This window comes from Trichosurus vulpecula, chromosome 3, assembly GCF_011100635.1.
Source record: "Trichosurus vulpecula isolate mTriVul1 chromosome 3, mTriVul1.pri, whole genome shotgun sequence".
In the NCBI taxonomy this organism is placed as follows: domain Eukaryota; kingdom Metazoa; phylum Chordata; class Mammalia; order Diprotodontia; family Phalangeridae; genus Trichosurus; species Trichosurus vulpecula.
In genome coordinates, this window is record NC_050575.1 from 334,521,290 (window position 1) to 334,548,475 (window position 27,186).

At 36.1% G+C, this 27,186-nt stretch overlaps 1 protein-coding gene and 1 pseudogene across 9 annotated transcripts in view; one reads left to right on the forward strand and one right to left on the reverse strand.

Moving 5' to 3' along the window:
* CCDC88A (coiled-coil domain containing 88A) overlaps window positions 1-27,186 on the forward strand; it is a 163,069-nt gene that overhangs the window by 11,575 nt on the left and 124,308 nt on the right. For all 9 annotated transcript variants that reach the window (XM_036748447.1, XM_036748448.1, XM_036748449.1 and 6 more), the window contains exon 3: window positions 17,887-17,995. In XM_036748447.1, coding sequence (XP_036604342.1) covers window positions 17,887-17,995 — 109 coding nt within the window. The remainder of the gene's footprint in view (window positions 1-17,886; window positions 17,996-27,186) is intronic.
* On the reverse strand, window positions 7,657-8,463 carry LOC118841035 (annotated as a pseudogene).

The following is a 27,186-nucleotide window of genomic DNA, read 5'->3' on the forward strand; positions in this document are numbered from 1 at the left end:
TTAAAAGGCATTAACTTCCTCAAAATGTTATAAAAATAGTTTGAGCAACCAGAGAGTTTCTTGTGCTTTGAGTGATTCTGAAATCTACATCTCTAACAACTCTTTTTTTCATTGTTTTATCTCCAGCTTCTTATTAGATCTTAATTGGCATTAAAAAAACCTAAATCCATATTATGATTTATTGAGAAGTATAATGCCCAGGTCCAGAAAGGTGTATGTCCTTGCTATATTCTGTCTTGGTCAAGTTGCATTTTGAGTATTGTGTTTACTTCTGGATGCTACTTTGGAGGAAGGACATTGGTAAATTAGAGAAGAACTAAGAAGCTTAAGTGACTTGATTCAAAGCTTTATGAGGTTTGGTTTAATTGATCAACAAGTATTTATTAAACGTCCCCTCTATGCCAGGTACATAGGCTCTGGAGATAAGAGTACAAAGAATGAAATAGTCTCTCCTTCCAAGAAGCTTATGTTCTAATGGGGAGACAAGTACATGAAGAACATAAAATGAATAAATAGAAATGTATTCAAAGCAGTTAAATATGAGGCTGTTTGGGAGAGAGGGCACTAGCATTTAGGGGAACCAGGAAAGAAACTAGAGGTGTTTAGCCTGGAGAAGCAAATATTGGAGGAGAAGATAACATGTTACATGTTGGTTATGTCTTTGTGTATTTGAAGGCTTGTCGTATGGAAGGAGGAATTAGATTTGTTTTCTTGGCCACAGAGGGCAGAACAGGGAGCAAAAGAGTAGATGTTACAGAAAAGCAGATCTAATTCAGTTTAGGAAAAAAGTTTCTGAAAATAACTATTCAAAATCGAATTGTTTTTGCCTTGTGTTGTGGTAGAGAGTAACGGTGAGTATACTAGGACCTAACTAGTGGTTTTCAAGCAAAGGCTGGATGACCACATGTAGGCTATGCTATAGGGGGCAACTCTTGTTCAGGTATGGTTTGGGGTAGGGAAACTCCTTTGCAGTTATGATTGAATTCCTATGATTTTCCAATTGTGTAACTGTACTGCCAAAACTTGGTATACTAAAACCGAGTTCATTATCGCTAAAATTGGCTTTCTCCAAATCCTTATTATTGCTACTGGCAGCATTATACTCCCATTTTCCTCTAGTTTGCAACTTTGCTTTGATTTTTTAAAAATTTAATACTTCCATATCCATTTGGTCATTGAATCATGTTGATTTTTTTCTTCCACATTTCACTTGAATTAGAAATTTCTCTAAACTCTAAAACTACAACCTTAGTCTAGACCCCAAACTCATGCCTGGTTAACTACAATCGATTTATCTATTCCAGCTCCATTCTTTATATACCTGCCGGGATAATATTTCTCAAGAATTGTTTTATTTATTGTACAAGTGCTTTCTTTGTACGTAAAATATACAGAACTATTTGTTCTGGTTTTCATCATGTAAATCCTTTGTATCATCAGCCTTCCTGAATCACTTCCTGAATCACAACAAAATTCATTACCCTATTATTTAAGGCCTTTCCTTTCACTATTCTTGGTATTCTTCCAACTTTACCTCTTGTTATTCCCTAGTATATATCCTCTCCACTTGAACCAGGATTGAAAGCAATCTTAGAGAAGATAATTGTTTCCTTACTAGTTTCTTACAGGAATATGTAGGAATTTCTCATAGGAATCATAATATTTAGAATCTGAATGGACAATTTTAGATGGACTAATGACATAATCTCTTCTTTTTTACAGTTGAGGAAACTAAAGTTCAGAGAAATTGTTTGCCCAAGGTATAACACAGATAGTAAGTGGAAGAGCTAGGATTCAGGCTGAAGTCTTTTAACTCAAAATCCAATGTGCTTTCTACCATACAGCATTGATTTCTTGCATTTCCCCCCTTGTCTAGGTTATACTCCTCATTCCTCTTTCTTAATCACTAGTAATCCCTTATTTTTCCATTTTTGTTAGGAAATGAGGTATTTCACTTAAGTATATTTTCAAGATACTGAGGCCTTTTAAGCAAACTTTTAAAAAATGGGAACCATTATTTTTATCAATTTTATTTCTCTGCTTCTTACAACAAATTATAGGGAATGTAATTTGACTTTTCCTTTATGATCCAGGGTCTTTATTATGAACATCAATAATTGTACTGAACTGAAATTCAGTGAAGCCTTCAGGATATTATCAGATGACTAGGGCATTTTGACAGATTTTTTGGAGTTATTATGACACCAAAATTTGGAAAAATAGATTAAAAAAATTGCTAAAATTATGTGTAAAGTCAGAGTAAATTATCTCCAGGCAACCAGTCTTAGGGATTTTTCATATAAATAAAGCTTCAACACATGGATTTTATGACATATATTTTGAATGCTTAGAGACTTTTGTGGCTTACTTGTATATTCTCAGTTGTATTCTGGATAGTAGAAGCTGTCAAAGAGGTGACCTCTTGATAAGTTGTATCACTTCTATCACTTCTTTAACAGACTTCCTTATTAATACCACCTCGATATTTTTCTTCCTCCTTTTCACTTATACTCCTTTTTGAGATCCACCCTCTTTAGGGTTTATTTTGCCGAGGACTAATTACTCTTTTAATCTACCGCTTCTCATCCATCCCCTCTCCCTTCTCATCTTTCTTTTCTGTTTCCCTATTGAGTGAAATATATTTCTGTACCCAGCTCTGTGTATGTGTGTGTGTTCTTTGACCAGTTCAGATGAAAGTGAGGTTCAGGTATTGCCTGATCTCCCCAACCCTTCCTCTTTCTATAGTCTTTTATTCACACACTCTAATCATGTGAGATAATTTTCCCATTTTTCTTCTCCTTTCCTTTCTCTCTCTACCTCCCACATATTCCTCTTCTACTCCCTTTCCATTCTTTTAAGGTCATCACAAGATCACCTCCAGGCCCTCTTTTTATTCGATTTCTGCTGTGACCCTTGATGGTGATGAGAGGACGTCATCCATATTATACTGCGAATATCTCATCTCTTTTTAGTCCCTTAAGATGGGTTGCTCACATTTGCCTTTTTATGTCTCTCTTGATTTCTTTGTTAGTATTTTAAAGTTTCTGCTAAGCTCTGGGCTTTTCAGTGCTTAGAAGTCCTCTTATTCATTAAAGATCCATTTTTTTCCCCTGTAAGATTATACTCAATTTTGCTGGGTGAGTTATTCTTGGTTGTCAGTCTGCATCATTTGCTTATGTCATATTCCAAACTTTCTGCTCCTTTATAGTGGTGGCTGCACAGTTATGTATGATTCTGACCATAGTACCTCAGTAGTTGATCTCTTTCTGAATCTTTGCCGTATTTTTTTTTTTTTATCTAAAAGCTCTAGATTTTGGTTATGATGTTCTTGGGAGTTTTTATTTTGGGGGTTTCTTTTAAGAGGTTACTGGGAGATTTCATTTTCACTTTGTCCTCTGATTCTAAGTGTTCTTGGCAGTTTTCTTTTATTATTTCTTGGAATATGTCTGAACTTTTCTTTTTGGTCTCTTCCAGGAATTCTAGTTGAACGTGTGCACAAGCAGTGTTTTTCTTTGAGGTTTTGCTTGTAGATGTTTATTTTGGAGTTATTCTGTTCTTCTGGTTTTGCGTCACAAAGTTCTTTCCCTCAAGGAGTTTACACTCTAATAGGGGAAACAACATGCAAATATTTATGCACAAGATACATCCAGGGAAAATGAGAGGTAATGTGAGTGGGAGGGGGAGGAAAGTGTTAGACTGAAAGGCCTTTTTTTTAAGAAGGTGGGATCTGAGCTTAGCCAGTTGACCAGGATAGCATAGCTCTTAAATGTCTTAGATGAGATTTAAGGCAAGGCCGGCCTGATTCCCAAGTCCAGTGTCGTATATGCCATACCATAATGCCTTTCAACATGGAACATGGGAAGTTATAATTTTTCTTGTACTTCTTCCTGCTACTCTCCTGTCTTGGCTCTGCTTCCTCTTTTAGTCATTGTTAAAAATCTTGAGCACAGGGCCAAGAACAGATTCCTGGCTGGGGTTCTTCACTGGTGACCTCTGTCCACATTGACATTGGCTTATTAACAACCAGGCATCTAAACAGTTCTGAATCCATCTGAATACCAAATTATTATTCTTGGTATTCTTCCAACTTTACCTCTTGTTACTCCCTAGTATATGTCCTCTCCACTTAAACCAGGATTGAAAGTAATCTTAGAGTAGATAATTGTTTCCTTACTAGTTTCTTATAGGAATATGTAGGAATTTCTTACAGGAATATTGACCATCATCTAGTCAATATCACTCCATCTTCTCCACAAATATATTACAAGATACTTTATCAAAAGCATTGCTAAAATCTAGGTAAAGTGTATCTACAGTATTCCTTTTATTTGTTTAAAAACACTACCACAAAAGGGAACGTTTTGGCATGATTTGTTCTTGATGAAGTTATGCTGGCTCTTTATATTTACTGTTTCCCATTCCTGCTGATCACTAACCATTTCAACAAATATTTATTAGGCACCTAGTATATGCCTAGTCCTGTCCTGTGTCCTAAGGATGTAAAATAAAATAGTCCCTGTTCTCAAGAAGCTTAGGTTCTGTCAGGAAGACAACATGCACATATATAAGCATGTAGAAATAAGTACATGCAGAAAATATGAAATAAATATTAGTTAAACACAAGTTACTTAGTGCAAGGGAAACTTTAGCATTTGCTAGAATCAGAGAAAGCAACATCATAAAGAAAATTGTGCTTGAACTGTATTTTGAAGGAAGTGGTAAGGGATTATATGAAGTGGAGACAAGGAGAGAGTGCATTCCATGCATGGGGAGGTGAAGAGAGGGTGGTAAAGGAGGGAAGGGCTTGAGGGAAGAGGGGAGGGGGAAGGGGGGGGTGATGAGGAGCAGGCAGACCTCAAGCTTTATTTAAAATGGTTTGATCCCCTGTTGATTCTGTTTTTATTAGGCAGTATTGTTCATAATTGTTGTTCTTCATAAGATTTTACAAATAAGTTTATGTTCTAAACCAGCATTTCCTTTCTATGCCATCTTTTTCTGCTTGGCAAGTCAATTAGCTATTTGCTGACTAAGGTTCTGTTAAAGGCTCTTTTTTCTCCTTGTAATGGCAGTTTGTTTAGATTAAATTTTGTGGTAAATTATAATAATTGATATCAATTTTACTGTCTGCTACCTATTTTCATTCCGATTAACTCATTAAACTATGTCAGGATTCAGTTGTTTTAACTACGTGCCTTGTACTTTTCTCATCATTATTCCTTTAGCTTTATTACTAGTGGTGATCTTTGCTCTAAAAAGTCAGTACTCTGCTTTTACGCAGACAAATCCAATTATATAACAACACCTAGAGACTCAAAGGAAAAAAAAAAGGCTTTTCCACAAGGACTACATTAATATCTATAAGAATTGAAGCATGAGTTAAAAGATGAAATAAAGGCTATTGAGGAACCATTAAAAGGAGCGTACATTGCTTAGCAAAGAAAGTGATAAACTGTAACCAATAATGGACTCCTTGAAAACTAGAATAGTGCAAACAAATCAATTATTCCATGAGGCAGCAAGAAATAGTAGAACAAATCAAAAGATTGGAAAAAGAAGATACAAAGTATCTTGTATGAAAAACAACTGACCTAACCAGAGGGTAAAACAGAAATTGAAAGATTGCCTCTTGAAAAAGATCCCAGAAAGAAAACTAGGAATATTGTAGCTAAATTCTGGAGTTCCCAGGTCAAGGAGAAAATACTGCGAGCAGCCAGAAAGAAACAATTTGAGTACTGTGGAAACACAATCAGGATAATACAAGATCTAGCAGCTTCTACGTTAAGGGATCGAAGGGCTTGGAATATGATATTCCAGAGGTCCAAGGAGCTGGGATTAAAACCAAGAATCACCTACCCAGGAAAACTGAGTATAATGCTCCAAGGCAAAATATGGATTTTCAATAAAATAGAGGACTTTAAAGCTTTCTCAAAGAGAAGACCAGAGCGGACTAGAAAATTTGATTTTCAAATACAAGAATCAAGAGAAGCATGGGAAGGCAAACAAGAAAGTGAAATCATAAGGAACTTACTAAAGTTGAACTGTTTTGTTTACATTCCTACACGGAAAGATGATGTATATAATTCATGAGACCTCAGTATTAGGGTAGCTAAAGGGAATACACACACACACACACACACACACACACACACACACACGTATATATAGACGGCACAGGGTGAGTTGAATATTCTGAAGGGAAGATATCTACAAAATAAAGGGATGGGAGAGAAACATTGAGAGAGGGAAAAAGGGAGAGGTAGAATGGGGTAAATTATCTCACATAAAAATGGCAAGAAAAAGCAGTTCTGTTGGGAGGGAAGAGGGGGGCAGTTGAGGGGCAATGAGTGAATCTTGCTCTCATCGTTTTACTTGAGTAGGGAATAACATACACACTCAATTGGGTGTCCCACCCCATGATAGAAGGGAGGGCAGATTGGGGGAGGAGGGCAAAAGCCAACACTTTTGAAAAGGGACAGGGTCAAGGGAGAAAACTGAATAAAGGGGCACAGGATAGGATGGAGGGAAATAAGTTAGTCTTTCACAACATGAGTATTGTGGAAGTATTTTGCATAATGATACAGGTGTAGCCTATGTTGAACTGCTTGCCTTCTTAGGGAGGGTGGGTGGGGAGCGAAGAGGGGAGAGAATTTGGAACTCAAAGTTTTAAAAGCAGATGCTCAAAAAAAAAAAAGGTTTTTTGCATGCAACTGGGAAATAAGATATACAGGCAGTGGGGCATAGCAATCTATCTTGCCCTACAAGAAAGTAAGGGGAAAGGGGATGATGGGGAGGAGGGTGACAGAAGGGAGGGCTGACAGGGTAATGGGGTAATCAGAATATATGCCATCTTGGAATGGGGGGGAGGGTAGAAATGGGGAGAAAATTTGTGACTCAAAATCTTGTGGAAATCAATGCTGAAAACTAAAAACTATTTAAATAATAAAATATGGAATAATAAAAAAAAGAAAAACAACTCACCTGGAAGACAGATAAAAGAAGGTAATTTAAAAATCATTGGACTCCCCCAAAACCATAATTTTATAACAATAACTAAATTTAGAATCTGTTTCAAAAAATCATAAATGAAAATGGCCCAGATCTCTTAGGGCCAAGTGAAGATAGAATCCACTGAGAACCTCCTGAAAAGAAACCTAAAAGGAATCTTTTCAGGTATGTCATAGCCAAAATCTGGAGCTCCTACATCAAAGAAAACTGCTGCAAGAATATAGGGGGAAAATCAAGTCAGGTACTAAGGAATTATAGGAATGATCACACAAGGCCTAGCAACATTTTTTTTTTGATAAGTATGCAGAACAAAGTCTACTAGATTTTAATCATTTCTTTTGCCCCTTGCAATCTAGTTCTGTAGACCAATAATTGGCTGTGGTCAACTGTACTTTGAGAAGTTATTCAGATCAACTTTAGAACATTATAGAATAGGTCTTCCTACATCAGAAAGATTCAGGTTTTGCCAGAAGTATTTAAAGAAACAATCACCTCCTTCCCTGGAATATTATTCTCAATAGAATTGTAAATGGATGACGTCTTTACTATGTCAAGCATAAGGTGGATGGGAAGAAAGAAAAGTCTAAAATGCTCTTTCTACATAACAGTAGTTCACCAGGGAAGCAACTTTGCTCACGTGAAATGGGAGCTTTAGAACCCTGTAGGAGTCAACACTTTGAGTTTGAGGTTATGGGTCTGTGGAGGTTGTTTCTTTCCTTCCGTTACTGGAAGGTCCATGTTAGGTGGCTTGAAGGCTGCTGGGTCTTCTGCAGCTCTAGTAGCTTGAACCCAAATGAGCTCCATTGGTGATGGATTCTGAGTACCTTTGTAGAACTGGATACTGAAACCCAAGTCAGATTTCTGAAGAGTTCTTGATCCAAAAAAGCTCCATTTTTCAGATGAGGGTTTGTCTCTATCTCCATTTCCAGAGTCCATGCTGCTGACCTCTAGGCCAGGGAAGAAAGTCGAAGATTTGTGAGTAGACCAACTTCTGGGCTTTTGCTTGGGAGAAGAATGGGGTGTACTACTTGGAATGAATTGGGCTGAAGCAGTCTTATTTTGTCATTTCTCCATTTTGTAACTTAAATTTATGGACTGCCTCTGCCAAACAGTGATACTTGGCTTCTTCTGTGGTGAGGCCTTTATGGGGTGTGTATCCCATGTATGTCAGTTCTCCTCAAAGTGCTGGATGCTCTCTTTTGTCTGCTTTGTAATTAGAGAATTCATGATGATGTGTGTACACTTCACCATTGAGACCTTGTTCATTTGGCCCCTGGAAGCTGAGGGGGTTATGGATAAACTGTTTTCTCTTTCCTCAACTTTGAAAAGCTGTTGGTACTTCCGATCTGGGATGACCAACTTTTTCCACAGAACCTTACTGCATATGTCAGATAAAGAAGTAATCGTTGGTGTGGGATCCTCAAGGACATCATCATAATTGAATGCCTGATGATGCATTCTACTTACTGTGCTCAATGGCAGGCACATCTGGCTCTCTGCATGATGCCATGAAAGACTATGATCCAGGTGTCTCTCTAGATCAGGTCTGCATAACCTGTGGCCCGCCAAAGGAGTTTGGGCGGCTTGTGAAAAGTGTAGAGGAAAACATCCTCTACGTTTTTTGCAGGCCACCCAAAATCGTTTGGTGTGCTTGTGGGCTGCAGGTTGTGCAGTCTTGCTCTACATAGATATCTAGAACTCTTGATTCCCAGGGTGAAAGTCTATGGAGGTTATGCAGATCGGACAAAGATATCAAAAGGGAACGTTCAGCAGCTAGTGATAAATTAGCAAAGAGTCTCAAATGGCTCTTATACAGAGACTCTACATACAGCTGGGTCTCTGTGCAGGGGAGGGGGTGGGGCGAGATAGAGGGAATAGGGGAGGGAAGAGACTGCCTCGGACAGGAAACTGAGACTAACAAGGCTTCAGACCCCTGTCATTTCCTAAGTGCTGAAGCATGGGGCAAACGGTGGCCATGATGCAAGTAGTGCCAAGACCCAAACAGACCTCAGCTGGGATAGTGAAGCCCTGGCAACTTTTTAAAGAGGAGATCTTGGAATATGATATTCCAAAAGGCAAAAAATACATGCTGACAACCACTCTCCCATTCACTATAGCTGCTATTCCAAACCTTTTCATCCCTCCTCAAAACTCTCATGGCTCTCCCTCCTCTCTCCCACCCCCAAGCCAATAACCTTGTTTCACATTTTACAGAAAGAAATTGAGACCATTTTACAGAATTCCTTTTCTCCTGACTCACCTCGTATTGCTTAGATGCCTTTTGCCACTATTTCCTCTTTCACCCCTATCTCGTAGGTAGCTTTTGTCCTTGCCAATGCAAACCCCTATACCTGCACAAGTGATCCCATTTCATCCCAGCTCCTCCAGTAAACTGCCCCCCTGCCATCGTTGATCTTCAGTGTCTCCCTGTCTACTGGCTATTTTCCTGTAGTCTAAAAACATGTCCATGTCTCCCTAATTCTCAAGAAACTTTCAGTTGATCCTTCCATCTCTGCTTATCATCCCATATCTCTCCTGCCTTTTGACTAACTCAAGAAGGCTGATGTCTTCAATTGGTGCTTCCAAGTCCCCTTCTCAGATCTTCACAATCTCACTTGCAACTTCATCATTCAGAGCTGTTCTCTTCAAAGTTACCAGTGATCTCTAATTGCCAAATCCAGTGGCCTTTTCCTAATTCTCATCCTTCTTGACTTCTGCAGCCATTGCCTATGCTTATTTCCTTATTGTCTTATTATAGTTAGTATTTATAGAACTATATCAAAGGATGATGATAGATATTCTTACTTTACCTCTAGTGTTATTGAATAAGCCATTTGGTTCATGTATGTTAAATATTAGTACTGATATAATGGTATATCCCTTTAAAGTATAATGGAGTTTATTGTTTATATCTTTTAATTGTGTCTATTTTTAACCTTTACCTTTTCTGAGATCATAATTGCTACTGTTGATTTTTTGAGTTTATTTGAAGCATAGTAGATTTTGCCTCCAGCATCTTACTTAAAATTTTTGTGAATCTTTTTGCTTTATGTGCTTCTTGTAGATGAAATATTGTTCTATTTCACAGTTCTCTCCACTTTTATAGGTAAATTTATTCCATTCACATTTACATGGTAATGATTGTTAATTGTCTTATTTCCCTCGATTCTGTTCTCTTCTATTTTTCCCATAGACTCTTAAGCCCTAGACACTGGAGTCGAAGCACCACAACTGTAGGCTCCAGGCCTCCCTGGCTAGATCTTGGATAAGTCTCATTTTCTACCTTCATTGAGTTCACAGCTCCATCCTTAAGGATTTCCAGGGTCACCTCTGGTCCTCAAACTAAAAGAATTCCCTGAGCTATGCACTTGGGTCTTATTTTTCTGGCTAAAGTCCCTTTCTGTATTTGTGCACAGGCTTCTGGAATAGTTGTGAGAGAGCTAGGTTGTTTTGCTCCCACTCACTCAGCCATCTTGTGATTCTCTTTGTCAGAAATCTCTGTCAGAATTTATAAATGTTTTTGATTTGAGTTTTATGTATATCTTATTCTGGTTCCCTTAATTATATTTTTTTTCTGTATACAGAGCAGAAATAGTTAATAAGAAAGAATGCTGTAATGTAAATATTGAAAACACTGCTCTTATGTTCTATATTACTTTGATTTATATATCAGCATTTTTTGGTTCTATGGCAATTGTATTAGATGAATGGTATATGTGAAGTTTGTCTAAGCTATTTATAGAAAGTATATTGCTACTCTGTATCACTTTGTTCTGTGAGGTTTTGCCCCAAAAAGTAATTGGATTTTAAAATTTGATTTTTTTGTAAACCACATATTCTATTAATACTAATATTGGCTGAAATAAAGGCTTATTTCCGGTTTTATAATGTACATTTACATATTACTATACAGAATAGCTTGAATATGTTTTCATAGAACAAAATCAAAACAATTACACAATTAGTCTTAAAATTTTAATGGTGTTAACCTTATGAACACAGTGCATAGTTTTTAAGTGATAGTGGTGAACAGATGGTATAAAAGGTTGCATAATTGGTTTTCAGGCGATTTAGATTTAAATAGATTAAAATAACCATTAAAGGTATCAGATTTCTATTTCTGATACATTCTAGTCATTGAATAAAGAGATGTGATTTTTAGTTGCACAAAAATAAAATACAAAATATTAATGTTTTAAAACAACCAATTTATACTTTTCAACCCAGTCTCTCAATTTTTTTAGGCTAATTTTTAATAAGTGATTATTGTAGTAGACAATTCAATTTTTTATTTTTGTCTCAGTTGACATTAATGTAACTTGTCATAAGTAGGTTGCTACTAAATGCAAAATTGCTTGAGGCCATATTTTAGTGCAGTGTTGCTTATTGACTTCTAGACAGATTTGTCCTATATTAGTAGGCTATTTGCCAATGGTTTATTTTCATTTTCTGCTTTGTAAAATTAAATTTTTAGAGTATTTGAATTCATTTTTTAAAAAGATGTATTTGAGTAGCCTTTGATCTACACATACAATATATACATATGTATCATTCAACAGTTCACCTTATACTGTAGGAGAAAAAGTCTTTTCTGCAAATGAAATTACTTTAATTCAAACATTAAGTGCCTGATGCATGTAAATGACTATTTCAGGGAGCTGAGATATAAAAATAAAAAACATTGACAATGATTTGGTAATCTCATATATATATATAAATATATCTGTTACAGTTGAACCCCTAGAAGTAGATTAAATCAATAAATGAACATTTATTAAATGCCTGCAGTAAGTGCTAGGCATTGTGCCTAGATGCTGATTGTTAGGTATTGAGATCACTTAGAAAGAAGTGACTAAGATATAGCTTTAAGGAGATGGGCAAGGATGAGGACCCATGGAAAAAGGGAATCCACGCAGTAAATCCTACAAGGCATTGGCAGAAAGCTTGTACAGGACACAGCCCAGAATGGATACCACTGAAGCTTTGACCGCATGAAGAATACAAAGAAAAGTGAGAGACCAGATGATTATAGGGGTCTTGAATTAGAGAATTAAGGTCTAGAGTAAACAGAAAGAGAAGATGGGTAACGGATTAAAAGAGTGAAAGGAAATCCTTCTGGAAAGGATTTGCCAGAGCAAAGCAGTGTCAAGGAAACTAAGGAAGGAGAGAATATCCAAGGGAAGATTGTTGATTAGTAGTTATCAAACTTTATGTTGCTTTAGAGTTTACAGTGTTAACAACTGAGAAAAGGCCATTGGGCTTAATTAAAAAGCCATTGATGACCTTTGAGAGAACAGTGTAATTGATTATTAAGATTAAGTTAACATAAAAAAGGATTGAAGAATGATTAAGGAAGTGGAAATAGCAAATGCAGGCTACTCTAAGAAGTTTAATTAGTGTGATTGGGAAGAGGGACAGGAGAAGGAAATGGCAAACTGCCTTAGTATATTTGCCAAGAAAACCCCAAATAGGGTCATGAAGAATTGGACACAACTGAAAACTACTGAACAACAATAGCAAAAGGGAAGGGTTATTTTAAAGAAAAAAGCTTTAATGATGTTTTAAACATTACTTTTGTTTCCTAGTGACTCTTCCAAATAAAGTCCTCTCTTAAGAAATTGTTGGAGTGAAATAAATACTTGGCTGTATTTAGAAAATGTGTAGGCCTCACTTTGCATTTATAGTTTACACCCTTTCTGCCCAGTGGTAGGAACCATTGCCTCTAAATTCATGATTAATCATTGTATTGATCAGAGTTCTGAAGCCTGTCAGTGTTGTTTTCCTTTACATTATTATGATCTTTGTGTAAAATATTTTCCTGGTTCTGCTTACTTAATTTTGCATGATTCCTTAAAAGGTGAAGGGTTTTTTGTTTTTTTTTTTTTGGAGGCAGTTGGGGTTAAGCCCAGGGTCACACAGCTAGTAAGTATTAAAGACCAAATTTGAATTCAAGCCCTGTTGACTCCAGGACCAGTACTCTATCCAGTGCATTACCTAACTGCCCCTAAGGTGGAGCTTTTTAATGCAGAAGAGATCTGAGCATGTCTGTTAGGCATCTAAGAAGTAGCCAGTAGATATGGAGAGACTGAAAATTGAGAGCAAAAGGGAAGATATGGGGTCAAGGACACATATAGATTGGCCTTTGAAAGTAAAACCAACTCAGCCTCTGAGATTTTAGCAGAAGAGGAAAGATTGGGCAAATGTAGAGAAGTTTTGATAGTATGGAGAGGTAGAGAATGCACAAACTCATTAAAAAAGTAAAGCGTGCTCATTTTCAAAAGTCTAATAAAACCAAAAAAAATTGGATTCTAATCTTTTTTTTGTAAAAATAACAATTTAAAAAAAATTCAGAAAAGATTTTGGTTTAAACCCATTTTCTGTCAGATTGCTTCCCCCTCTGCCCCCCAGGTTGTTACTGTTGTTTATGGAGTAGCTTCAGTTCTTGGACTTAACAGCTCAGTGCTGCCTTACTATGTTCCTTTGCTTCTCGGTCTGTCTTGTCTACTACTGATGTGTTTTTTGGTGGTTTTTTTGGTCAGTGTCAAGTAGTTTTCGTAGTTACTGCTTTATAATAATACAATTTGCCATCTAGATTGCAAAATCAGATTTCATTCATTCCGACTTATTTTTTTTTCTTTGTTTCCCCTGAAACACTTAACTTTTCACTCCTCCAAATAATTTTTATTGACTTGTCTAGGTTTATAAAAGTAACCCCTTGGGGGGGTAGCTTGGTTGGTATAGATATGTAGATTAATTTACATAGTGTCATCACTTTTAGCATATTGGCATGTCTCACCCATGGTTGTTTTAAATTATTTTAATCTTCCTTTATTTCTATAAAAATGTTTTGTGTGTTTTTTTTAAATAAGTCTTGTATCTCTTGGTAATTTAACACCCCAATATTTTGTACCTTTTGGAATTATTTTGAGTGACATTTCTCTTTTCTGGCATTTAGTGATGTTTGTGGATTATTTTGTATCTTGTTAATTTGTTGAAGAGCTATTATCTATTTCTTTCCAGATTCTCTGGGGTTTTCTAAGTAAAGCAACATATTGTCTGGAAAAAGGAATGGTTTTGGCTCTTTATGCCTATAATCTCATTCTTTTGCCTTGTTACTAAAGGTTGTATGCTTGTGAAGGAATGAGTAGAGATCAAAAGAACTGTAAGCAGGAAAGGGGGATAAAATACAGTAGATATATTTTTCCCATCTTGGTAGCCCAATATTTGTTTTGGGGAGGGGAGAGAAAGCACAAAGTGAGCTCTTTCAGATGTGTAAAAGGAGAGAGAAGAGGGAGGTAGCTAACAACTACTTTCTGGTGGTAAGTGCTATGTAATAATATTTGACAATATTATTATATAAGTATGCAGACACAGTAAGATATATTATACAGAAACTTCACACCTTTACTTTATAACTATTTTAAAAAAAGAGTTCAGGAAATCCTGAATGTGGCAAGTGTCAGAGTAATTTCTGACATGGAGATCATTCCTGCATTAGCTCTGTACAATCAGACCACCAATTTGTCAGAGTAGAGCTCAAAATCAGCACATAGCTTGAAGTAGTACTAGAAATGAAAGGATGGTTGTACCTTATTGAGGTAATTCTAACCTAAACTATTTAAGCTGTTAATTCTGAAAAATGGGAAATGACATTTAAAAAAAAAACAAGGCATGGACAAAAAATATGATTATTTCTTCAAGAATTCTAACCAATTGAAATCAGTCACCAGAATAAGGAAGATGAACTGAACCAGCAATATTTGATTTCTTTTCCAAGTGAAGAGTTATGGCAGCCAGGGGCAACACTAGTTTAGAGAAAGAGATCATTTTCACAAACTTTTTTACATTTTATTTTTTGTGCATCTTTCCAGAAGGATTTCCTTTCACTCTTTTAATCCGTTATCCATCTTCTCTTTCTGTTTACTCTAGACCTTAATTCTCTAATTCAAGACCCCTATAATCATCTGGTCTCTCACTTTTCTTTGTATTCTTCATGCGGTCAAAGCTTCAGTGGTATCCATTCTGGGCTGTGTCCTGTACAAGCTTTCTGCCAATGCCTTGTAGGATTTACTGCGTGGATTCCCCTTTTCCATTGTGCATTACTCTCAGAACAATGCCCATTATTGTAGGCATCGGAAAGGACTGCCCTATAGTAGGAGAACTCCCCTCCTTGATCTGTACTCTTTCTTGTCGACTTTTCCCCCCACTACATTTGCCTGGAAATTTACCTGTCTCCATGCTCTCCTATTCCTCCAGGTGTCGGTTGTCTCCAGGAGTTCTCAACTCCCTTCCTCTTTGGACAGGTAGACTTTTCAAGCACCAGATCTTCTAGGCCTCACCCAGAGTAAGGTCCTCATCTCCTTTCACCCATAGGAGCATTCATTGGTAGAACTCTCTCCCACCGTCAAAGTAGAGTCGTCTTCCTTTCCTCCGTTTCCTCAAATTCCATAGATCCTCTGCCTCATGAAATGTTGGGTCATATTCCTTATTTTCAGTATTTATTTATAGATGCTTGAACTTCCCTACTGGCTCTGGAGGGCTGTATTTCCTTCTGTTGTTAGTGTTTTTCTTGTGGGTTAATCTATTTATGTTCAAGGTCTTTGAGATTGCGTCTTAGGAATCTTTGGTACTTTTAATCTCCTCCCTCCCTACCTTTTTTTCCTTATTCCTCCCCTTCTTTCCCCCACCCCGCCCCTCACCCCGTTAGTGGTTTTCTTTGAGGGCTGAATGTCAAATCTGCTCAGCCTTTTCTCACATTGAGCAGTTCACAAGTTCATCAGCCTAGGTCTCTTCCCTGTCTGACTTTTGGGTGGTTGGAACTGGGCCCCACTTGATGCTGTGCTCTTCCCACAGGCCTAGTGGAGTGCTACAGCGCTGCCCATACGCAGTGTCCTGTCCTAGTGACCTGTCCCAGTTTGTCTGTTCCTTGGTTCCCAGCACTGACAGTTCAGAAACTGTTTTCCCCTTAGCATCTACAGAAGCTGCTTTCCCTAGCTTTGGTGTTTCCAGGTTTCAGCCTCCAGCAGGCTTTTGCTTCTGAAGGGCTTTGGTCAGATTGGCTGCTATGGCCTAAGAAAACTTCTACAGTCTAGAGCTGGGATTCTACAGCACTGGAAAGAGTGAATGGGAATCAGGGTACAGGGATGGGTTTTAATGTAAGCTTATGTGTTGTCCTTGGGTCTCCCAGTATAGCATCACTAAACTGTAGTGTGGGAGGTGGAGATGGGGTAGTGAGTGAGCTCAGGCTTTGTTTTGGATTTTTTTTTTTTAGTTTTTTGGATTCAGGATGTCCTAGATCATGGAAACAGCTGAAATTACTTTATCTTTGGTGCATAATTTCTGTTTTGGAGAGGTTGTGGGGATCGGAGACAATGACTAGCCTGCAATCTCTTTGCTCATGTGACCTGGAAGTCACAAAAACTATTACAGGGAAAGGTAGTCGGAGGTTTAGGCTCTAAAACAGCCTGAAACAGTGGAGAGGAAAAAAACAGTTTATGGAGAGATTGACAAGATTGACAGCTAAATAGTGACATCCTTTTGATGTCATAGTGGTTGGTGAAACTGGAAGAAGGACAAAGAGCAGATAAAAATTGAAAAGATCTGTAGTTATTTCTGGAATTCTTTTCTCCCTCAAAAAACTATCACCAAATTCAAGGTGCTTTTTAGGCCAACACTCACTGAGAACCACTCATAGGTTTACTTTCTCGGGACAGAGGAAATATTACAATAGACAGTTCAGAAAAATACCTAAACAACATTAAGCAAATAAAAAGATGAGCGATAATTCCCTTTGTATACATATGGGATACACTTTCATTGGTTAACAAACCAACCAAGAGGAAGGCACACCTCTGCCTCTTAAAATACCTAGTTCATTCAGGTATCAGCTTAAGACTCAGCTCAAATACCACACTATGTTAAGCTTTTCCCTGGTTCCCCAGCTGCTAATTCCTCTCTCCTACCCCTTTTTTTTGTACATACCTATGGATGCATATATTGTTTTCCCCTGAATAGACCATAAGTTCCTCAAGGGCAAAGAATGTTTCGCTTTTGTCATTGTAATCCCAGCAATTATTGCTACTTTCTAATAAAGTCGCTAGGGTCTTTTTCACAACTGCCTAGGGACCATGACAGCCTCTAGGTCTTCCACATTTGGATATGGAAAATCCTTTGGAACATTGTTAGTTTGTTTCTGATTTCTTGATTCACTCAAATTGGTATTTGGTCAGATAAAGGGTTAGGGCACAGACTTTGTTTAAAGATTAAAAACGATCAGGTAAAACAGCTTCAATGGAGGTGAGGATGAAACCCATTCCCCCTCTTTCCTTCAGGGCAGCTAGGTGGCATAGTTGATAGAGCTCTGGGCCTGGAGTCAGGAAGATCTGAGTTCAAATGTGGCCTCATATATTCACTAGCTGTGTCATCCTGGGCAAGTCACTTAACCTCAACCTCAGTTTCCTCATGTGTAAAATGTGAATAATAATAGCACATACCACTCTGGGTTGTTGTGGGGATTAGATGAGATATTTGTAAAAGTGCTTAGTGTGGTGCATGACATATAATACATACTATATAAAAGTTTATCCGCTTCCCTTTGGAAATCCTTAGAATTGGATTCCAAGTGTATAAAAGGTTTTGTTTTGGTAACACTGGATACATTAAAAGGAAAATTAAAAAATGTATTTCAAAGACAAGTGATTTATGGATTTTTTTTTTGCTGTTATTCCCTTTTGTATTTATATAGCTATTGAAGATTTGATAACAGCTATATTTAGAATGTATTATGGGGGTATTAGTGATAAAGTCCTCCTCTTTATAAAAATATGCAAACATTATTCATTTTCTGGTTTTTAAGCTAAAGTATCTGTTTGTTTCTTACAGTAATCCAAAATCGGAGAGTCAGCGAGTAAATAAAAAAGTCAACAATGATGCCTCACTTAGAATTCAAAATTTATCCATTTTGGTGAGACAAATCAAATCTTATTACCAGGTAAGCAACTCTTTTTGGCTATTTAAAACAAAAACCCAATTTTAATAGATGAATTTAAACATGTTCAAATTATGTCATAAGCTTAATTTTAAATGTTTTGTATTTTGTATTGATAATATGTACTATCAATCTTATATTGATATAGTAATAATATAATAAAATATATTATATTTTAGGGACTCTCCTATTTCTTATTTCTATTCCCACTGCTTAGCATAGTGCCTGGAAGATAGGAGATTATTGAATAGAAATCTATGAAAGTTTCCTTTATTGACTGTTAAGTATAAGGGGAGAATGTTTGAAATACTTAAGAGAATAAAATATTTTAAATTATTCTCTTTGCATTTAAAATATGCAAATGTGTACAATATGTTGTTGTTATTGTCATTTTAGATACAGCTATGTAGATAAAGCTGACCTCTAAGCCAGGAGGGTCTGGTTTTAGGTCCTACCTCAGACACATCCTAGCTTTGTGACCCTGGGCAGTTTTCTGTTTGAGACTGAAGTTACAGAGAAAGTGCAGACCTGAATTGGTGTTCCCTTGCCTAAGAGTTCTCTATACCAATGAAATCAAGGGGCTAATCCATAATCATACCCCTATTTCTATTTAAATGATTAAATGTTCTGCTTATATTTATTCAAATAATACTTCAGGGTTTATTGTAATGTAATGCTTTTTTGGAAATATATTCAGATGAATTATATAACCTTGAAAATAATGTAATATTATTTCTTTGCAAAACTCTTAAATATTCCTAAGAGGATCACTTGACGTTTCTCTGGATTTTTCTACAAAAGTTTCCATTAAATGATTTTTTAAAATGTGTGTGTGTGTGTGTGTATGTGTGTGTGGTAGACAAACATATGAACATACTGCCTAAGACTTATAATGTTTATCTCTGATATTCTCCTTTTTCTTTTTCTCATAGCCAAGAGACAGTTTGAAAGCAGGGAAAAAATTATGGCAGCAGTTGGTTGAATGGTTATTTAGATCAGTGGTCTCCAAGTTTTCTCAACTGAATACCCATAACAGTAAAAAAAAAAATGGCAACACATTTGCATATATATTTACTTATTTCTAAATTATTTACTTGTACTTAATGTACTGGTAATAATGTATTTTATAAAAATACGCATTAAAAAAGGATGAGATAAAGGTGAAATAATATTTGATTTTAGAGTCATGGGGGAGCCACTAGGATTTATTGTATGGGGGGGATATTTGTGACATGGTTAGATCTTTTCTTTAGGAACATTATTTTGGCAGCTGTGTGGAGACTGTAACAGAGAGGAGAGAGGTAGGAAAATGGGAAACCAATTAAAAGGCATTGCAGTGGTCTGGACGGCTTCTGGGTAATGTGATCAAAAAGATGGAGCACCAGACATTTTTTCCAGTCTAGCTCTGGAAAAACTTCCCCCCAGAAAGGAATTATGCATTAGAGGAAGAGCAATTACAGTTGTCTTCATAGACTGAAACACCAAGAAGCATGACAGGCTCAGAGAGAGGCTTATGAATTAGATGAGGGGTGAGTGGCAGGCAACATTTGAACCTTGCTCTCATCAGGATTGATTCAAAAAGGGAATAACATACTCACTTGGGCATAGAAATTTATCTTACCCTACAGGGAAATAGGAGGAGGAGAGAAAAGAAGGGAAGAGGGGCTGATAGAAGGGAGGGCAGATTAAGGGAGCTAGTGATCAGAAGCAAAACAGACTTTTGAGGAGGGAGGGACAGGGTAGAAAGAGAAAAGGATAAACCAAAAAAATAAGATGGAGGGAAATAACACAGTTAAAAATCATAACTGTGAATGTGAATAGGATAAACTCACCCATGAAATGAAAGCAGATAGCAGAATCCAACAATGTGGTGTTTACAAGAAACATGCTTGAAACAGAGAGATACACACAGAGTAAAAGCATGGGGCTGGAACAAATCTGTGATGCCTCAGCTAATGTTAAAAAAAAAAAAGCAAGGATAGCAATTATGATCTCAGACAAAACAAAAGCAAAAATAGACCTAATTAAAAGAGATAAACAGGGAAACTACAAGGTACCATAGATAATGAAGTAATATCAATACTAAACATATGTACCAAATGGCATAGCATATAAATTCTTTTTTTAAAATAATTTATTTTTAGTTTTCAGCATTCACTTCCACAAGATTTTGAGTTTTAAATTTCTCCCCCTCCTCCTCCCCTTCCCAAGATGGTGTGCAACCTGATACAGGCTCTTCATATTTAAACATTTTCACGTTAGCTATGCTGTAAAAAAGAATTAGAACCAATGGGAGGAGCCACAAGAAAGAAGAAACAAAACAAAACAACAAAAGAAAAAGAGAGGACATGGTATGCTTCCTTCTGCATTTAGACTCCAAAGTTCTTTTTCTGGATGTGGATAGGATTTTCCATAGTGAGTCTTTTGGAGTTGTTTTAGATTCTTAGCATACAAATTGTTAAAGGAAAAGTTAAATTAGTTATAGGAGGAAATAGACAGTTAAACTATACTAATGGGGGACCTCAACTTTCTCCTCTAAGAATTAGTTAAATCTAACCATAAAATAAGTAAGAAAGATGTTAAGGAGATGAACAGAATCTTAGAAAAGTTAAATATGATAGACCTCTGGAGTAAATTGAATGGAAATAGAAAGGAATATACCTTTTTCTCTGCTATACATGGCACCTTTACAAAAATTGACTGTATATTAGGGCATAAAAGCCTCACAACCAAATGTGCAAATGCAGAACTATTAAATGAATCCTTTGCAAGACATAGTACAGTAAAAATTATATTCAGTAAAGGGCCATGGAAACATAGATTAAGAATTAATCTCTAAATGCTAACATCAGTAAAATAGACAAAGCAGATGAGTAAATTGGGCATGCAACTAAAAAAGCTAGAAAAAGAACAAATTTAAAATCCCTAATTAAATACCAAATTGGAAATCCTGAAAATCGAAAGAGGAATTAATAAAATTGAAAGTAAGAAAATCATTGAACTAATATAATAAAACTAGGGGCTGGTTTTATGAAAAATATCAATAAAATAGACAAACCATTGGTTAATCTGATTTAAAAACATTACCAGTCTTAAAAAATGAAAAGAGTGAATACACACCAATGAAGATGAAATTAAAGCAATTATTAGGAGTTATTTTAGCCACTTATGTGCTGGTAGAACTGACAATCTAAGTAAAATAGATGAATATTTACAAAAAGTGTAAATTGCCCAAATTAACAGAAGAAGAAATAGAATATTTAAATAACCCTGTCTTAGAAAAAGAAATTGAATTAAGCTATAAAAGAGCTCCCTAAGAAAAATCCCCAGGACCAGATGGATTCACAAGTGAATTCTACTAAACATTTAAAGAACAATTCTAATATTATAAAAACTATTTGGAAAAATAGGTAAAGAAGGAGTCCTACCACTTCCATATATATCATAAATATGATGCTGATACCTAAACCAGGAAGAGCAAAAATATAAAAAGAAAACTATAGACTAATTTCCATAATGAAAAGTGATGCAAAAATTTTAAATAAAATACTAGCAGGCATATTACAGCAATATATCACAAATATACTGTCACTAGATGGAATATATACCAGGAATGCAGCCTGCCTGGTTGAGTATTAGGAAAGTATTTGACATATACAATTGTACATTTAAAAATATGTTTCAAAAAGAAATCACCAAAAAACAAATAGTCGAATCTTGGATCATTTTGAGATTGAAAAATCACGATAATTTTTTTTAATTGGTTTTTGGTACTAGATTAACTAGAAGTACATATTTAACAAAATGAAAACATTAAGAAATATTTTTAACTTATGTGAACAGTACAAGCAAGTGTTAGTGTGTCAGAAGAGAGTAGGGGTTGTATTTCCAGAGATGTTACAAAGGTGAAATCCATAGATCTTGGCTGGCCACAGATTGGATATGGGGGCTCAGAGGTAGTCAAGAGTCCAGGACAACTTCTAGGTTGCAAGCCTGAGGGCTTGGGAGGATAACATTACCCTCTATAGTAACCGGATAGGTAGGAGGGAAGTGGGTTTAAGGGGAAATATAATGAGTTCAACTTTGGACATACTGAATTTAAGAGGTTTACCAGACTTTTAGTTTTAGGTTATCTGAAAGATGCAAGATTAGAAATAAGCAGAGAGTTTCAGGCAAGATAGGTAGATTTGAGAATCATTAGCATAGAGATGTTTAAGATGTTTATTAAGTTTATGGGAGCTAATGTGCAAGACACATTAGGTGGTTCAGGGGATAGAATGCTAGGCCTGGAGTCAAGAAGACCTGAATTCAAATGTGACCTCAGACTTTCACTAGCTTTTTGTCTGTGGGCAAGTCACTAAATCTTTGTTTTCCTTAATCCACTGGAGAAGGAAATGGCAAACTACTCCAGTTTCTTTTCCAAGAAAACCCAAATGGGGTCACGAAGAATCAAACACAGCTGAACAACAACACAAGGCACTGTGTTAGACTGGAGATACAAAAACAAAACATCAGGTTTATAGTCTACTTGGGGATATAATTTAGGGGTCATGTTGATCATAAGTTTGGGTGTTAGAAGAGACCAATTATAGCTAACCTTTGAAGTCATCTGATCCTGTCCCTCTAGTTTACAAATAAAGAAACTGAGGCCCAGTGATATGAAGTAATTTAAACAAAGACACATAGGTAGTAAGATGCAGAAGTAAGATTCACTCATGTATTCTAATTCCAAATCCAGAGTTAATATCTTCTGTATCATAATGCCTGCTTGTGCATAAATAATAAGTACCTACAAAGGATATTTAAGTAATTTCAAGAAGTATAGAGTGTTATTTATAACTGGAGGGATCAAGATAGACCTCAGCTAGGTGGCCCTTGAGCTGCAGTTTGAAAGAAAATAGAGATTCCAGGAGATAGGGGTGTGTGAGGGAGCGAATGTGTTCCCGACATGGGACCATTTGTGCAAAAGCACAGAAGCAAAAGATTAAACTGTGTATATGGGGCAGCTAGGTGGCACAGTGGATAGAGCATTGGGCCTGGAGTCAGGAGGACCTGAGTTAAAATCTAGCCTCAGATACTTACTATAGCTGTGTGACCCTAGAAAAGTCACTTAGCCGTTTTTGACTCAGTTTCCTCATCTGTAGTGAGCTAGAGAAGGAAATGGCAATCACTCCAGTATCTTTGCCAAGAAAACCCCAAACAAGGCCACCAAGAGTGAGACACAACTGAACAGCAAGTAGGGTATAAATAGCACATAAGCTGCTTGGACTGGAGTGGAAAATTTGAAGAGGCGTAATATGAAAAAAGATGGGGAAATTAGTAGAGACCTAGTTTGTGGAGTACTAACCATAGGTCAGTGGAGAATCATTGAAGACTTCTGAGTTAGGGGAGTGAGGTGGTCAAATCTGTGTTTTAGGGATATTTGTTTGGTAGCTATGTAAAGGATGGACTGAAAATGGAAAAAATGCAGTCAGAAATGTTGTAGTAGCCCAAGTAAAAGGTGATTAAGACTCAAAATAGAGCAGCCCTATTGGGGAAAAACAATTCTCAGAAGTAATTTAAGCATTTCCTTTATAATCTTATTTACATTACTAATTGACTTAAATTCTTTTTTTATAATTAATGCAAAGATAAGCTTGTTAAGACCATTTCTGAACCTTGCCAGATTTCAAATTATAGTTGTTCAAATTAGCAAGACTTTATATGATGTTAAAATTTAACTATACTTTTGATGGATAGATGAATTTTCTACAAGTTTCTGTTAAGATTCCAAAAATCTTTTGTTTTGACTCTTCAGAGTCAGTTTTGAATCGTTTGGATTTAAACTTTGAAATTAATGTCTCTTTCATAGAATGGGTCAGAGTCTAAGGTCATTCTATAAAAACAGTTTTTTAGAAAAATGGAGATTTATATTATGCCTTAAGACAGTTATTGGAATAGAAATCTATTTTATTTGAAAAATGATTTTAAGTTTTAAAAATGCTTGTTTTTCTTCAATTACACATAATCCTTAATTACACACAACTCTTACAGGCATTCTAGTCTGTCACCAGTTTTTCATTGAATTGGTATTTCTGTGTAAGAAATATTTTGCTGAAATTGCTTTCAGATATTTGTTTAAGGAAAGTAACTTTTGCCATATTTATTTACGAGATTAGAGTTAGTAAATCATATTGTATAGTAGAAATTTATCCAGGCCATATGATTTTTGAATACTATATTTTTGTTCTTGTCTGTCATTTGGTAAAGGCAACCCAAGGTTTTGTCTAGAGGTGATGTATTTAACCGATAAATTCTCTTTTTAGGTAAAAATACTTTAGTCAATATTAACAGCTCAGTGAAAACTAGTATTTCGTGTGGAAAGATTGACTAAATGCTAAGTCATTGTTAGAAAGAAAAATGTACTCCTTTAACGACATCTGCTTTACATAATTAAAATAATAATAGTCTTCATCAGTTGAGCCTATTGAGAACTTAAGTTCCTCATTCAGCTGGAAAAAATAGCTGGTCTCATGAAGAAGAAATCATTTATAATTAGGCAATATAAATATTCATTAGGGAGTCTGTATGATAAGAAGTCACTAATATTAAAAACAAAGGCACAGTCCTTTAGTTTAGCTCAGTTGATAGAGAAAAAGGGTAGATTTTCACATTTATGATATTGGAACCATCAAAATTTAAAGTACTACTAGAATTAAATTCCCCATGAAACCAAATCCTTATGTTATTACATTGCAAATACTGTATATTGTTTTATGTTTTGGGCACTTTCATCAGTGCAGTCTCTTCCACATTATTCACTTAATTTTTATTTCTTCATTTTGCTAATATGTTATAAAAATAGTGATTTGATTGCCCTTGTCCATGCCTATTTACAACTAGCATTTATGTAGTGCTTTAAGACTGTAAAAGTCATTACCTATGTTAATCTCATTTGAACTTCATAAAAATCTTGTAAAGTAGGTTCTCTTATTATTTCTTTATTTTTACAGAATAAGAAACTGAGGCTGAGAGAGGTGACGTGATTTGTCTAGAGTTACATGTCTAATTGTCTGGGACATCTAATTGTCTTCCTGTCTGCAAGTCCAGTGTTTTATCCACCGTTCCTCCATTATAATTTATTTGTTTTAGATTAATTTTTTTTTTTGGAGGGGGGAAGGCTGGGCAATTTCGGGTTAAATGACTTGCCCAAGGTCACACTAGCTGCTAGTAAGTGTGTCAAGTGTCTGAGGCCGGATTTGAACTCAGGTCCTCCTGACTCCAGGGCTGGTGCTGTACTCACTGCGCCACCCAGTTGCCCCTAATTTTTAACCTTTTAAGAAGCAGGGACAGTTGTTCAGTAGTATTTAGTGTTATATCTGGTCCTGATGACATCAAATCTGTGTTGGCACAATTTAGTCTTCTCTTTTTATCTTCTCTTCTTTTTCAGAGTTGTATTGGTGAAATTTTCTCTTTCTAGGGAAATGAGTTGACCACATAAACATTTCAGCCAAATTGGCCTACTGGCTCGTTCAAAACATTTCCATTTCCTACTTCTGTGCTTTTACATTAAGTCTAGCATGTCTAAAATGCACTTTCCTTTGCTGTCTACTTAGCCTTCTTCAAGACTCCACTCATGTACCATCTCTCATGGGAAGACTTTCTAGATTACCCTATATTGCTCTCTTTAACCTCAAATTAGCTGGTATTTGCATGATTCCTCAGTAGAATTTAAGTTTCTTCAGGGTAGGGACTATGTTTTGGTTTTGTATTTTTTAATTAATTTTTGTTTTAGTTTACAGCACTCAGTTACACAAGTTTTTGAGTTCCAAATTTTCTCCCCCAAGATGGCATGTAATCTGATGTAGGTTCTACATATACCTTCCCATTAAACTTATTTTCCCAATAATCAAGTTGTAAAGAAGAATTATAACCAATGAAATGAACCATTAGAAAGATATAACAAAACCAGGAAAAAAAAGAAAAAAGAGAGCGCAAATAGTTTCCTTCAGTCTGCATTCACATTCCGTAATTCTTTCTCTGGATGTGGTTAGCTTTTTCCATCATGAGTCTTTTGGAGGTGTCTTAGAACCTTGCATTGTTGAGATGAGCCAAGTCTATCAAAGTCATCACAGAAGCAATGTGTCTGTGGTCGTGTACAACGTTCTCCTGATTCTGCTCGCTTCACTCATGTGATCAAAAGATTCTCCATGTTCTTATGAAGTCCATCTGCTCCTCATTTCTTATAGTACAATAGTATTCCATTGCATTCATATACGACAATTTGTTTAGCCATTCCCCAGTTGATGGGTGTCCCCTTGGTTTCTAATTCCTTGCTATCACAAAAAGAGGCGCTATAAATAATTTTGTACATATGGGTCCTTTTTGCCCTTATATGATCTCTTTAAGATACAGCCCTAGAAGTGATTTTGCTGGGTCAAAGCATGTGCACATTTTCATAGCCCTTTGGGCATAGTTCCAAATTGCTCTCCAGAATGGTTAGATCAGTTTACAACTTCACCAACAATGCAGTAATGTTCCAATTTTCCTACACCTTCTCCAGCATTTATCATTTTCCTATTTTGACATGTTAACAATTCTGATAGGAGAGATACGGTACCTCAGAGTTGTTTTGACTTGCATTTCTCTAATCAATAGTGATTTAGAGCATTTTTTCATATGACTATAGATATCTTTAATTTCTTCTTCTGAAAACTGCCAGTTCATATCCTTTGACCATTTCTCAGTTGCGGAATGGCTTGTGTTCTTATACATTTGACTCAGTTTCTTGTATATTTTAGAGATGAGGCCTTTGTCAGAGACACTGGTTGTAAAAATTCTTTCCCAATTTTCTGCTTCCCTCCTAATCTTGGTTGAATTGGCTTTGTTTGTACAAAACCTTTTCAATTTAATGTAATCAAAATTACCCATTTTGCATTTCGTAATGCTCTCTATCCCTTGTTTGGTCATGAATTCTTCCCTTTCCCAAAAAGGGAAGGTAAACTATTCCCTTCTCTCCCAAATTGCTTATAGTATCAGTGTTTAAATCTAAGTTGTGAACCCATTTTGACTTAATTTTGGTATATGGAGTAAGATATTGGTCTATGCCCAATTTCTGCCATACTATTTTCCAGTTTCCTGGCAGTTTTTGTGAAATAGTGAGTTCTTCTCCCAGAAGCTGGACTCTTTGGGTTTATCAAGGAGTAGATTACTAT